Source organism: Mauremys mutica, chromosome 22 (genome assembly GCF_020497125.1).
Source record: "Mauremys mutica isolate MM-2020 ecotype Southern chromosome 22, ASM2049712v1, whole genome shotgun sequence".
Lineage (NCBI taxonomy): Eukaryota > Metazoa > Chordata > Testudines > Geoemydidae > Mauremys > Mauremys mutica.
Window position 1 is genome coordinate 1,239,633 of NC_059093.1, and position 12,792 is coordinate 1,252,424.

Genomic DNA, 12,792 nt, shown 5'->3' on the forward strand with positions numbered 1-12,792 from the left:
CTCAAGGGAAGGGAACCCAGGGCTCAGAATAAGCAAGTCAGTAAAGATGACAAACTTATGACTTGATTTTTAAAACCACTTAAAGGCAAGGGTTTTATCATGGAGATCAGTGTTTTGTATCACTAATTAACACTGCACTAATTACTGTCTGTTCTCTTTGTTTTGATTTTTTGCTATATTTCAATAAAGTATGCTGCTGCCAAAAGTGTTAAAAATTGCTTGACCTGTTAAAGATACATACAGAAAGCTAAATATGTATGAAACCCTGCACCTTCCCTTACAGCGTATGTTCTCGTATACAACACCATACATGACCAACACTCTGTGCCCTACATTTCAGCTTATTTGCCAGACAAAATCAATTTTAGCTTTGCAGGGTGTTTGCAATGACTGTGAATCTGTCTCTCAGACTCTCTCTTTTCTGCTTCAAGTGATTTTCTATGGTCCTCGCTTCGTTCAAGATTCCATCAAGCTCTTGTACATAAGAAGCATCCATTGCCGCTCTCTCACTTAATTGGAAAAAAAACTAATTTTAAACTAAATACTTAAAAATATTAACACTCTCAACTACTACTGATATTTGGAATTGCTTTAATGTTTTGCTTATAAATCAGTTGTCTATCAGTCAGTGGAATATATGACTAAATTAACTCTTCAGTTTTACAGACTAAGTAGAGGAGTTTGTTATTTCAGGATTTAGGGTTATTTTTTTCCTTCTTCAGTTTCTTGACACTGCAGACACTTCATCACACCATATCCCACCTTTATCTATCAATCATCTAGGTATTTATATTAGCACTCATCATTGTAGTATCCAAGTGCCTTCCATCAGTTGAAAAAAAAACCCACTAACAATATTTCTGTCTTCCTGTCCTGGCAGGCTTTTTATCTTGTTTTTTCAATAAAAAGAACTGCATGTATTTGTATTCCAGTGTCAGCATATAGGAAGGCTAGGGCAAAAAGATGGATTTTGTATTTTGTTCTGAGGTTAAAAATAAAGTTTTGTGATCAATCCTACTCTAACACTAGTCAGAACTATGAGCTTGCATCAAGGGGAGAATTACACCCCATGCAGTGAAAAGCGTTAGCCCATCAAACCACACTGCATCCTATCCACATCTCAAGGTTGGCAAGTAGTTAGACTAAAAATATTTTAAGAAACAAGAATTATCCCATGTTATTTTAAGTATATAAAAATTGTATAAAAAGTTTAAAGCTGACTTGCCTTAAAATATGGGCATATTTTGACAACAGGTTATTAATTTCCTTGTTCATATCTGTTAATACAAATATTTATTTTATTTCAAAGGCTTGAATTGAGTGGTTCATGTCAACATTGATATGTCTGAGTAGATCTGAATATTTTTAATACATCACCATTTAAAACCTTTTCCAGTGCTTCAGGTTTGTAAAGTGACTGTGAGCTTTCAGAAAGAGCCAAGTCTGGTCTTTCCAGGGAGGACAACTGAGGACTTTCTGAAGCTTCATTCTAGTAACAAAACACATGGGAAAAATGCATGGTAATATAGGTCCTTAGGAATTTGAAACTTTGCAGTTTGGACCTGCATTTTGGATTTTATTTTAAATTAAGGTTATAGTATTGCTGACTTCACATGCAGCTTGTGTTCTTAACCATGTGAGTGTACTATGCCTCCATCCTGAATCTGAACAGGTAATGTGATTAACAGGTTATAATATGGTTCTGCTGTATAGACAAGCCCTCTTAAACCAGCTAGTCAGTTTTGCCTCCCTGGTATCTTGCCAAAAGTCACTCTAAAGTGCACTTTACCATATGAAAAAAAGCAACAATCTTCTGCTCTGAGCACCAACAGATGAGGCAGTATGAGATAGTTGCACAGATTTTCCCACAATGCCAACAGTTTTGACTTTTGGACAGGCCCGGCATGTGGGGCTATGCTGCAAAATGCTACATTAACACACAATGAAATAAAAAAACACAAAAGAGACTTAACTGTACAGACTGGTCCTGTCTTCCCTGAGTACTTGAGTAGTTACAAAAGCTAGCAATATCAGCTCAGAAAGATAATAAAGTTTACCATGTTCAAGACGGCACTTGAACTCCTGACACTATTATTCCAGTCAGAATAAGAGGTAACAATGAAATTTCAAATTCCCACCTGCTAGAAAGCAAGCTGATTCATGGGGATGGATGAAATTAAAATCTGTTTTCAATACTGAGTTGAGATATTTGAGTGGTTCAATAGACAACCTGATTCTAAGCAACCTAAAGTTTTGTTTTCAATCAAGATAAGCCCTACAGAGAAGTGCAGCTGTAAGTCAAATTTTGTTTGTCGTGAAAAGCAAAAGCTTTATTCTGTGATCTCCTAATGCACTCAGGAAAACCATACAACTCTTCTGTAGTTTACATGGAGTGAGATGGTGGTCTGAACCCTGTTCCTATTGGACAGTTATCCACGGCAGTCTCAGTGAAGAGAGCACAGACTGAATGGGCATTTTAACTGAGCTCCCCTCAGCCCTAGAAGGGTTCCCTTGTCCATTCCTCTCCCCCATCAAAGTCAGAGAAAACCACTCACCTCCATCTCCTTTCTACGCTTACTTCTATTTTCATCAACTTTTACTGTGTTACTTGTCATTGTTACCTGACAAAAAATGTAATGTCACATTTGATGAGTAAAAATAAAAGACTATAACATGAATTTTCAGCATAATGTGATCTCCATAGATTCTCACTTTATGAAAGGTGAAGCTAAAGCCCCAAGTAAAGGGTGGCAAGAGAAAACAACTGGATAAAGTAGGAACTGAAGAAACAATATGTCACCATGATTGTCTGCCACAACCTGCCAGTCTACATACAGTAATTCAGACAGCATGAGTACAATTCCATACTCAAGCTCAGATGTCGTGAACCGCACTGAGATGGGCACCATACTGGCTATGGAGCTATTTGTACCAGAACCAGCAACTACCAGTGAAAAACATTACTATTTAAATCATGATCCTTTCGGCCAGCACTCAAAGCAGAACTCTCTGGGCTGCAGGGAAGGCAGCCTGGTCTTGTGGTGAGAGCCAGGGCCAAGAGTTAGGACTCCCGGGCTCTCTTCTTGGCTCTGGAAGAGTGGTCAGGTGGTTAGTGCTGGGGCAAACAGACAGACAGGATTCCTTGGTTCTATCTTCAGCTTCACCCACTGTGGGGCCCTTCCCTATATGTCGAATGGGAATGGCACTCACCCACCCAGCGCACAGGGACCTGTGAGACTGAACAAGTTAGTGCCAGCAAAGTTTTGTGAGCTCTTTGGACGAAGGGGCAAATGATTGTTATTATTCACTCCAAGCCCCTTCTAGCAAGCCTCTACCTTGACTGTGCGGCCTATGGGCAGCAACCGGTGTGAACTGGGTTTGTGATGGGTCCAAACGCCCCCCAGTGCCCCATCTCGGAGGGGATTACCCCTCTTCAGGGAAAGCAGTGCCCACCCAGATCCTAATAATCCCCACAAACACCCGGCTGCACCCCCCTCACAGACATACCCTTTCAACCCCACCACACCCCTGCAGCTCCACTGCCTGGAGGTCTTGGCATGCAGCCCCTAGGGAGCCCCCCGACACCGCAAAGTGCACCCCCCCCACAGACACCCCTCTCCCCCCCACAGCTCTACCTCCAGTGGGGCTTGGTATGCAAGAACCACTGAACCCCTAGTGACCCCCCATTCACACCTGTAACCTACCCCCGCGTGCACACACCTCCCCCGCAAGCTGCACGCGCCCCGCCCTGAGCACCGGGGGGGAGAAGGCTCGCGCCGGAAGCGGCCGCTAACGGTTCCGCGCGCGGGCGTCGGGGCGGGGAGGGTCCGCACTTCGCACAGTAGCTCAGCCCCCCCGCGGCGAGCCCTGCCTATCAGCGGTGCAGTTACCCGCTCCCGCCGCCAGGGGGCAGCTGGGCACTGACTGAGCCCTAGCGGCCGAGTGCGCTGGGCTGGGCGCTCGGGGAGGCGGGGTTCGCAATGACACACACACACACACACACACACACACACACACAGCCCTACACCCCACAAACCTCTCACACACACACCTACACCCCACAAACCTCACTCACACACACACACAGAACCCTACATCCCACAAACCTCACACACACCCCACAACCCCCGCCCACACACAGAGCCCTACACCCACAAACCTCACACACACACCACAACCCCCGCCCACACACAGAGACCTATACCCCACAACCCCCCCCACACCTACACCCCATAAACCTCACACACACAGAGCCCTATACCCCACAAACCTCTCTCACACACACACACCCCTACACCCCACAAACCTCACACACATGGGGGTTGTTTCAAATAATTGTACTTGCTGAAACGATGTGACAAGCTGTCCTGTCACACACTAGGTGTGGCCATGACTGAAAGGTGTGGGTGCAGACACACTGTCCTCAGCCCTGGCCTGAATCCCAATGCTTGGCAGAGTGGGTGTGAGCATGGACCATCTTACATTTGGTTCATGCAGGGCCACAAGCCCAAAGTATCTGGTATCGCTTGTGCAGCTGCTGCTTTTGTGCTGCAGGGATTCCTACTGGGTGATCGAAGGGCTGCTCCTCTCTGAAATGGCAGCCACGGCCAAGGGGATGATACAGAACTTCCTGTACCTGGTGGAAAGGTGAGACCCTGACCTAAAGCACTTAGAGAGAGGAGGCTGGCTGGAGGCTCGTTACCTTCCTCCCTCAACTCTGAAGCCACTCCTTCCCTGTCCAAGCATGAGGAGCTGACCAAGTGACACAGCCATGGCTCTGGCAGTGTCCTCTGCTGAGAGGGTGTCACTTTGAGGATGCTTGTGCGGGGACCGTTGTCATGAGGGGCATACGTCATCTTGTCCTCCAACTTTTGCCATCTCCTCACAGTTGCAGGGCCCTGCTCCGAATGCAGTGTGGGAAGTGGGGAGGCTTCTGCAGGGCCCTTCATCTTCCTCCCCTGGGATTGTGTAACACATGGTCTCTCCCCTGATGGGCAGGTATGGGCACATCCCGAATGGAGGGCGAGTCTATTACCTACGCCGGAGCCAGCCACCTTTCCTCACTCTGATGATGGATGCCTACCTGGCCCATGCCAATGACACAGACTTTCTCAGGTGGGTATGAGGTTCTGCTAGGCGTCACCAGTACCCTGTATGTCCTAGGGAGCAGGGGTGGATTCTCCTTACCTCTTCCCCCATCCCCCATGGCTGGTGCCAATCCCTTGAGCTCTCCCTCAGGATCAGGTCCAGATGGCTGCAGAGGACATGGGTTGGCACTCTGTGTGACGGGTTAGATCACAGAAACACCCTTGGGAGCTACCAAATGATATGCCAAGACTACCTCTGCTCCTGTTTTCCCTGCCAGCTCAGGACTCCAGCACCCTGTCTTGCTGAGCCAGACACTCCCATCTGCTCCAACAAAGACCCAGGGTCTGAATTACTTGCCCCAAACTGAAAGCAGCTAACAGAAGTGTGCTTGTCTTTAGCACTCAGATGCCCAACTCCCAATGGAGTCTAAACCCAAATAAATCCATTTTACCCTGTATAAAGCTTATGCAGGGTAAACTCATAAATTGTTCGCCCTCTATAACACTGATCGAGATGCACACTTGTTTGCTCCCCCAGGTATTAATAGATACTGAGTTAATAGCAGTGAGGGTGGGCACTGTCTGCATGTGCAGACAGGATGGGACTTGGAGTGGCCATGATTCTGTCCATTGGGTGCTCCATACTCCAGGTGTCTGTGACTCTTACCCCACCCCCTTTTCACAATAGGCAGAGCCCCCTCCCTGGGTGCACACATGCCCCTGCATATGCCCTCTCCTCCTCTGAGATTTCCAAGCACACCCCAGGCCCCCATAAGCCTGGCTAGTCTGAGCAAGAGCCCATCGCTGTAATATTGGGTACAGCATTGCCACATGAGCCATCTACTGACTGGTCCCAGGGCCAGCGTGGTCTGCACTCTGCTTGGCCAGCATGTGTTGGAGGCAGCAGGAGCATTGCTCCAGGTCATGGTCTGTGCTGTGTATGCCCTTCAAAGCATACACCAAGCAACACCCACTGGGAAGTTCCCTGGAGTGGTTCATTCCCTACTGGGCTTCCTGTCCCCCCCAGTTCCTGGGCAGACCCATGACTGGGTGATTTGTTCCTCGTGGAAAGAGACTGCTCCGTGAGGAGACACTGACCATGCCTGTGGTCTGATTCCCAGGGAGAATATCCATCTGCTGGAGGTAGAGTACGAGTTCTGGCAGAGGAATCGCTCTGTGAGCATCACAGTTGGGGACAGGAATCACACTCTGAACTACTACAACGTCCAGATCGGGGAGCCCAGGTACCATCCGAACAAACGCTGTCTAATGGAGTTACACTAGAGGAGGAGTCAGGACACCTGGGTTCTATTCCCAGCTCTGCCACTTACTGTGTGGCTTTGAGCAAGTGACTCACCGCCCCTCCCATGCCTCAGTTTCCCCAGCAACAGAGGGGGATAATCCTCCCACCCACCCCCCTCTTTTGGGGGCTATTGCACATGCAGGTCTCTAGCAAAGCTCTACAGTGGCACTGAGTATGTTCTACAGACCATTCCCCGTCCCCTGTGATGGAGACAGGTGCTGATGGACATGGCTGTGTTGTCTCTTCCCAATCCTGTCCTGTGATAGGACATTGACATCCCAGTGCAGAGTGGGCTGTCCTTCTCCAGCCCCTGCAGAAAACATGCACAGAGCCGCGCCTGTCCCAGAGCATGCACAGGCAAGACCTGCAGCTGCGGGCAAAGGTCTGGCCTCCTGTTACCCTGAGGAATGTGTCCCTTGGAGACTTGAGGGTCCACTGGGCAGACAGCTTGAGGAGGCACTCTCAAGCCCAGCACATGGGTTGCTGGTTGAGATCTGGAACTGCTGAAGGTGAAGCGGTGCCTTATGGGATTCGTGCTGCCCTCAATGTCCGACGGTCATCACGCTGCAGTGCCTGGCAGCTGGTCCTTGTAGGACCACTGGTAGGGTTTCACCCACAACCTCAGCTTCTGGCTTCCTCTGTGCGGAGCCACTGTGAGACCTGGCTCTGCATGCCAGGCATCTGAGCCTTTGCCTGCTTAGGGCAAGGAAATGACTAAGAACTGGACTGACCTGGTGATCTCTCTGTCTCCCAATCCCTGTCCACCCTCCCCTGCAGACCAGAGTCCTACAGCAAAGACTGGGAGTTGGCAAGTGATTTAAATGAAGGTAAAGAGAGATTTCTGTGATGACAGATGCTGTCCCTCTAATGCCCACTAGAACACAGCAGCCTGTGCTGCTCTTCACTGACTGCACCTAAATGTGGGCACCCATGTGCCAGGGGGAGATTTCTGAGAGCTGGGATGGGGCTTGGATATGGAATTCCCATCTGTGGGAGGTGAGGCCATGGCACAGATGTGGTGGCATTGGGGGTTAGGTTCCTTTTGGCCATGGCATCTTGTGATCACTTCTGGAGCTCTCTGGACAGAATCCTGGTGTCGTTCCTGGGAAGCTGGGTGGTGGGATCATGCCCACCAGATAGTTTCACTCTCCTTGGACTGCCTGGGTTCAGGCTTCTACATGATTCAGCCAGTGAAACATCATGTGTCAATTCTCCAGGACAGGATTTGTTGGGGCTCCCCAGGCTTTGTGCTCTAACAGTTCCTTCTTTCTAAGGAGCCTTGGGATGGAGCTAAGGAAGTGTGATAGAAGCTGCTTAACCCCTGCTCCAGCTGAACCAGCATGGCCCTTATATCTGTGCTTGGGGCTCAGTGCTCTGGCCTAGGGTCCCTGCTCTAACAGAGGCTTCTATCCTCATTGCCCCAGTCTGGGACCTGGTTCCAGCTGCACTGACATACATCCCATCAGAACCTGTGTTCAGGCCCCAGATCCCTTCTCTGCTGTTTCCTGCCAGTGGTCACCCTGGGCAGAGGTACTAAATCTTCTGCCACAGGGGACATTGAGTAGTATCTGTGCCAGTCTGTGTGTCTTGCAGATGCCAGGCAGGAGCTCTGGGCAGAGCTAAAATCAGCAGCAGAGTCAGGCTGGGACTTTTCCTCTCGCTGGTTCCTCTCCTGGCCTTCCTCACTCCCTGCGACACTGAAGGATACCAAAGCCAGGGCTGTAGTGCCAGTGGATCTGAATGCCTTTCTGTGCAAGACCGAGCACCTGCTGGCTTCATTCTACAGGATACTGGGTAAAGAGCCTGTTGGGAAGTGCCTCCCGTGGAGATACTGATGCCTGTTGAATCTCTTCCCCCCCCCCCATGAGTCAGGGACACAAGATGCTGTTATTGGGGCAACAGTATCCTGTAGCATTGCTGCCCACAGAGCAGCTTGGGTAAACAGCAGTGTGGCCTAGTAGCATCTTCCTGCAAGTGGGAGCAGGAAGCAGTTTAACTCTTCTCTTGCCCCAGGTAAAGCCACTTTGCTGCTAACTTCATTTATTTCTGTGTTTGTTTAATTCTCAGGTGCTGGGAGCCTAGGGAGGGCATCAGGTGTGTAGGGGATGGGCATTGTAGGGATCAGTTTTGTCTAGGGCACCTGCCTTTCCCCGTCCTGTGGCTGTGTCAGCAAATAGGAGCTGGAAGACTGTAGCTGACTCTGCATGAGCTGGAGTGGGTTTCAGCTTCCTCCCCCTCTAATACTGAGCAAAGGCCTCAGGCCGTGCTGTTCAGAGTGCCCTGGGACTAGAGTCTGCAGTGAGCGCTGCCAGAGGCCACAGCAAACATTGAGGCTGCCTTGTGCTGTAGTTAATCTGTGGATGCTCTGCAAACCCCTCACTAGTGTAATCAGCCATTTTCTTTCTCTCTCTCTGTCTCGCAGGAAACACCACCAAGGCTGCCCAGTTCCAGGCTGCTCTGCAGCGCAGGCTCGAGGCTGTCCAAGCTGTCTTCTGGAATGAGGCTGCTGGAGTCTGGCTGGACTTCAACCTCCTGAAGAAGCAGCCAAACCCAGCCTTCTTCCCCTCCAACCTGGCACCCCTGTGGACTGACTGCTTCTCAGACCAGGCTGCAGCTGAGAGGGCAGTGCGGTACTTAGAGGTGAGCTGGGTTCATGTGAGTAAGAGTCCTCACCTCAACAGACCAGTGTCTCCATTAGCCCATCAGGTGGGGAGTGTTCCTTGCAGACAGTGGAGGGTGCCACATACCTTCCTATTGAGCCTGGCACATGCTGTCTGCACAGAGCTGAGCAAGGTGGAGCTGGAGCCCCGTTCTCATGTGGCCCTGTCCCGTGTTTGCCAGGAGATTCCCAGGACTTGCTTCTCCAGCTCAACCCACTAGTGACCCTTAGAGCCCGCTTCCTACACTGGGCCATGCCTGTTCCCATCCCAGAACATAAGAACGGCCATACTGGGTCAGACCAAAGATCCATCAAGCCCAGTATCCTGTCCTCTGACAGTGGCAAATGGCAGGTGCCTCAAAGGGAGTGAACAGACAGGTTATCATCAAGCGATCCATGCCCTGTCACCTAATCCCAGCTTCTGGCAAACAGAGGCTAGGGACACCATTCCTGCCCATCCTGGCTAATAGCCATCGATGGACCTCAGGAGCTTGGGTGGGCTAGAAGTAGCTGATCAGATTAGCCAACAAAGTCCTGTCTCCCTAGATCCCTTCTGTGGCCTTCTGTCTCCTGGATGGTGACTCACTGGGGAGCCCAGTGCCACCATTCAATATGCTATCTACGTTTGCAGGGGAGCACAGTGCTGTCCTACAAGAACGGGCTCCCTACCTCACTTTCCAGGACTGGGGAGCAGTGGGACCTGCCCAATGCCTGGCCTCCACTGCAGCATATGGTGATTGCAGGTAAGGATGCTGCTGTGCTCATATCCATAGTTTGCAGGACAGGAAGCCCATTGGAAAATTTGCGGTGTTTGGTACCAGGCCTCCAAATTGTTTTAGGACCTGCCCCTTGTTTCCTTGTACCTTGTCCCAGACGTGCTGCAGCTCTAGGTATTGTATTATGCCTCTCTCAATCCCTGCCCTCCACTCTGCTGCTGCTTTGTAGCCTTGTGGATTGATCCTGTTTCTGTGGGTTTAGTTCCTGACTGTGCAGCAGCTGCAGGTCAGGCTGGGAGCTCTGCTGTGAGCCCAGGTGTCACAGTGCCATCTTGGTTTGGGAGAGACTCTCCCACCTGGGCCTTTCCCAAACTGCTGCTACAGCGGGCCATCCAGCCACTGATACTGCTTAGTGGAAAAGCCAGAGGGCACTGATAACCCTCCTCACCTCTGCTTGAGAGTCCATAAGCCCTAACGGCCTTGATCTGTGGCCTTCACTCGGGCAAAACCCATAGGGTTTGGGTCCAACCTGTCAAAGCCTGCTTTTGGAGGAGGGGGTGGAGGAATTGTACAAAGCCCCTGCCACTGCCCGGCTTGCTGGGGTGGGCTTGAGCTCCAGTGAGGGCTCTAGCGTCACCTCTTGCAGGAATGGACAGGCTAGTGTTTGCAGGACCAGGTCCCTGACCTTCTGGCATTTATCTGTGTTCATAGGTTTGGCCAAGTCGAGCTCCTCGAGAGCCAAAGAAATTGCCTTTGACCTGGCCCAGAACTGGGTCAGAACCAACTTTGCCTTATATAAGAAGTACCAGGCCATGTTCGAGAAGGTAAAGACATTGGTGGTCCCGGACAGCCAGGCAGCAGCCCCTGTGGGTAGGAGCTTGTCAAGTGGAATTCATGCACACACCCTCCCCTGTGACCCTGGGCAGCTGGTGGTGATTACCTCAGAGAGCCTAGTGCTTGCATGGAAAGAGTCTGGGCTGCTACCCTGAAGGACCCTTGTCTTGTTTTAACCTTTTCGTTGTCAGTTGGTATTCAGACCTGGCCCCCAGGCGTGGAGGCACCAGCTCTGATCTCAGACAGTTCAGTCTGAGTGGGCTTGAGCATGGGCAGATGTCCGGTGTGGGTGTGGATGTGGCTGGTCAGCCACGGGTCTCCCCTATTATGCTGGCTGGTCTTGTCATTCTGTCCCTTCCCTCCTCTTCCAGTGCTGCTTTCTGCCCCTGCCTGGTGTACAGCTTCCTCTGCCTTAAGCAACTGCTCGTGAACCCAGAGCTGGATTCTGTGCCTGCCCCTCTTTCCCTGGACTCTATGGGGTGGGAACATTCTAGCCCCCACTCTAATGGGGCTTTCTGAATAATGGTCTTTCTCCTCAGTACAACGTGGATGGAGATGGGAAGCCAGGGACAGGAGGAGAGTACCAAGTCCAGGTAAGAGCATGTACTGAAATGCTTCACTGCCTACAGGTTGGGGATGTGTGCTCACAGAATCTCTCACTAGGCATGGAGGATGTGCTCTCCTCATGGGGGGAGGCCCCCTGTTTTGCCTCCAAATTGCTGGGCTGGAAGCTGCAGCTGGGGTTCATCAGTCTCCCTGCTGCAGCCATGTGTAAGCTCCTGCCCTGGATAACAGCATGTGCCTTGCTAATGCTGTATTCTTCCCCGCCAGGAGGGATTTGGCTGGACCAATGGTGTAGTCCTGCAGCTCTTGGATCTCTATGGCGACCGCCTGACTTCTGGCTCCCCCTCTACCCTCTTCAGGGCCTGGATTATTGCTGCTTGCACCATCTTCCTCCTTGACCTGAAATGGTAGGGGAAGTGGTTTGGGCTCCCAGAAGCAGAGCCAGAGGAGACAAGCCCATTATGTACTGAACAGTACCCTGGTCTTGTAGCCAGTTAGGGAAAAGTGTGTGTGTGTGTGTGTGTGTGTGTTCGTTCATCGGAGCCGCCACAGGTGAACAATAGCTGTGACTAAAGCCCTGTCCAGGCAGCCCTACTGAGCCCCCTACCTGCAATTCTCTCATGCTTTTGCTGTTTCATTAATGTTTATCAAACTGGTCTTTGCTGTCATGCCTACCTTGGTGGTTACTGGGACAAATAGGGGCCTGATTCTTGTGGAGGTCTGTGCTGAGACCCTACATCCCCTAGTCTCAGAACAGTGTCTAGCCGTCGGGGCTGGGCGTAATGGTCCCTGATCCCCCTGGTGGTGTTAGCCATTGCACAGGTGACATCCCTGAGAGTGTGTGGGGTGTTTATCCCCCTCCACAGAGGGTGAGTTGTTACAGCTTCAGCACCTTGGCTCTGAGGCTTAAGTTGTAGCAGTTCATGCTTTTATCTTTGGAGGACCTTAGATCAGGCTCCATTGTGGCTATTACACATGCATCTGCTACAAGCAAGGGAACCTGCTGTTGCCTTGAAGCATACTGCTGCTCCCTGGGTCCCTTTCCCTGTCAGTGTTCCCGCCGCAGCATGTAGCCCTCGTTAGCAAAAAGTGAGACCTAGTCCTCCTTGCCCTTGTTGTGTCTTTGACTCCCTACCACAGCTCGTAGGCTGTGAGGTGACCCCGGGGCCTGTACTGTAGGCTCACATCATGCCCCTGCACCTCAGTTCAGTGTGTCTGTGCAGCACCTGGCACAGTGACTGGAGCTCCCCTCTACATGAGGAAAACAGTAGTGCTGTATTGCCTCTGTCAGCCACATGCTGCTCTTGCACTGTCTGATGGGCTTTTGCACACTTACCGTACAGATTCTGCACCTCAATTCTCCTGGTCACAATAGAGCAGGAACAACATGGTCCTGGGCACAGAGGGGAAATGTGACTAGTAGAATGGGTTGCTACTGCTAGCAAACTCTTAAGGGGCTATGGGACATAGTGGTTTCATTCAAAGTCATCAGCTGCAGGTGCAGCCCAAACATTGCATATGCCTTAATTCACTGGTCAGAAACTAGCATTTCCAGGTGGGAGGAAATTCAATAATTTTGAAAGGTGGGGTTATTTTTAGTCAAAATTGGAATGGAACGAAAGATAAACA

At 50.6% G+C, this 12,792-nt stretch overlaps 2 protein-coding genes across 4 annotated transcripts in view; one reads left to right on the forward strand and one right to left on the reverse strand.

Annotated features, from left to right (window-relative positions):
- The window catches only part of LOC123354922 (beta,beta-carotene 9',10'-oxygenase-like), a 45,293-nt gene extending 41,971 nt beyond the window's left edge, over window positions 1–3,322 (reverse strand). Inside the window, exons 1-3 of the mRNA XM_044997323.1 lie at window positions 2,965–3,322; window positions 2,556–2,621; window positions 1,378–1,489 (exon numbers count right to left, since the gene is read on the reverse strand). Coding sequence (XP_044853258.1) covers window positions 1,378–1,489; window positions 2,556–2,615 — 172 coding nt within the window. The 5' untranslated portion in view covers window positions 2,616–2,621; window positions 2,965–3,322. The remainder of the gene's footprint in view (window positions 1–1,377; window positions 1,490–2,555; window positions 2,622–2,964) is intronic.
- Window positions 3,323–4,195: 873 nt separating this feature from the next.
- Window positions 4,196–11,574, forward strand: LOC123354836 (trehalase-like). Of its 3 annotated transcripts, none has more exons than XM_044997163.1 (11): window positions 4,196–4,400; window positions 4,555–4,647; window positions 4,999–5,115; window positions 6,209–6,331; window positions 7,168–7,217; window positions 7,984–8,184; window positions 8,813–9,030; window positions 9,681–9,792; window positions 10,477–10,589; window positions 11,139–11,192; window positions 11,431–11,574. In XM_044997163.1, exons 1-11 carry the CDS (start codon window positions 4,390–4,392, stop codon window positions 11,572–11,574), a joined length of 1,236 nt encoding a protein of 411 aa, XP_044853098.1. In that variant the 5' UTR covers window positions 4,196–4,389. The 3 variants fall into 3 exon arrangements, with proteins under 3 accessions (XP_044853098.1, XP_044853099.1, XP_044853097.1); XM_044997164.1 differs by having other exon boundaries at window positions 4,196–4,381; XM_044997162.1 differs by lacking the exon at window positions 4,196–4,400 and having other exon boundaries at window positions 4,464–4,647.
- The last annotated feature ends 1,218 nt before the right edge of the window (window positions 11,575–12,792 follow it).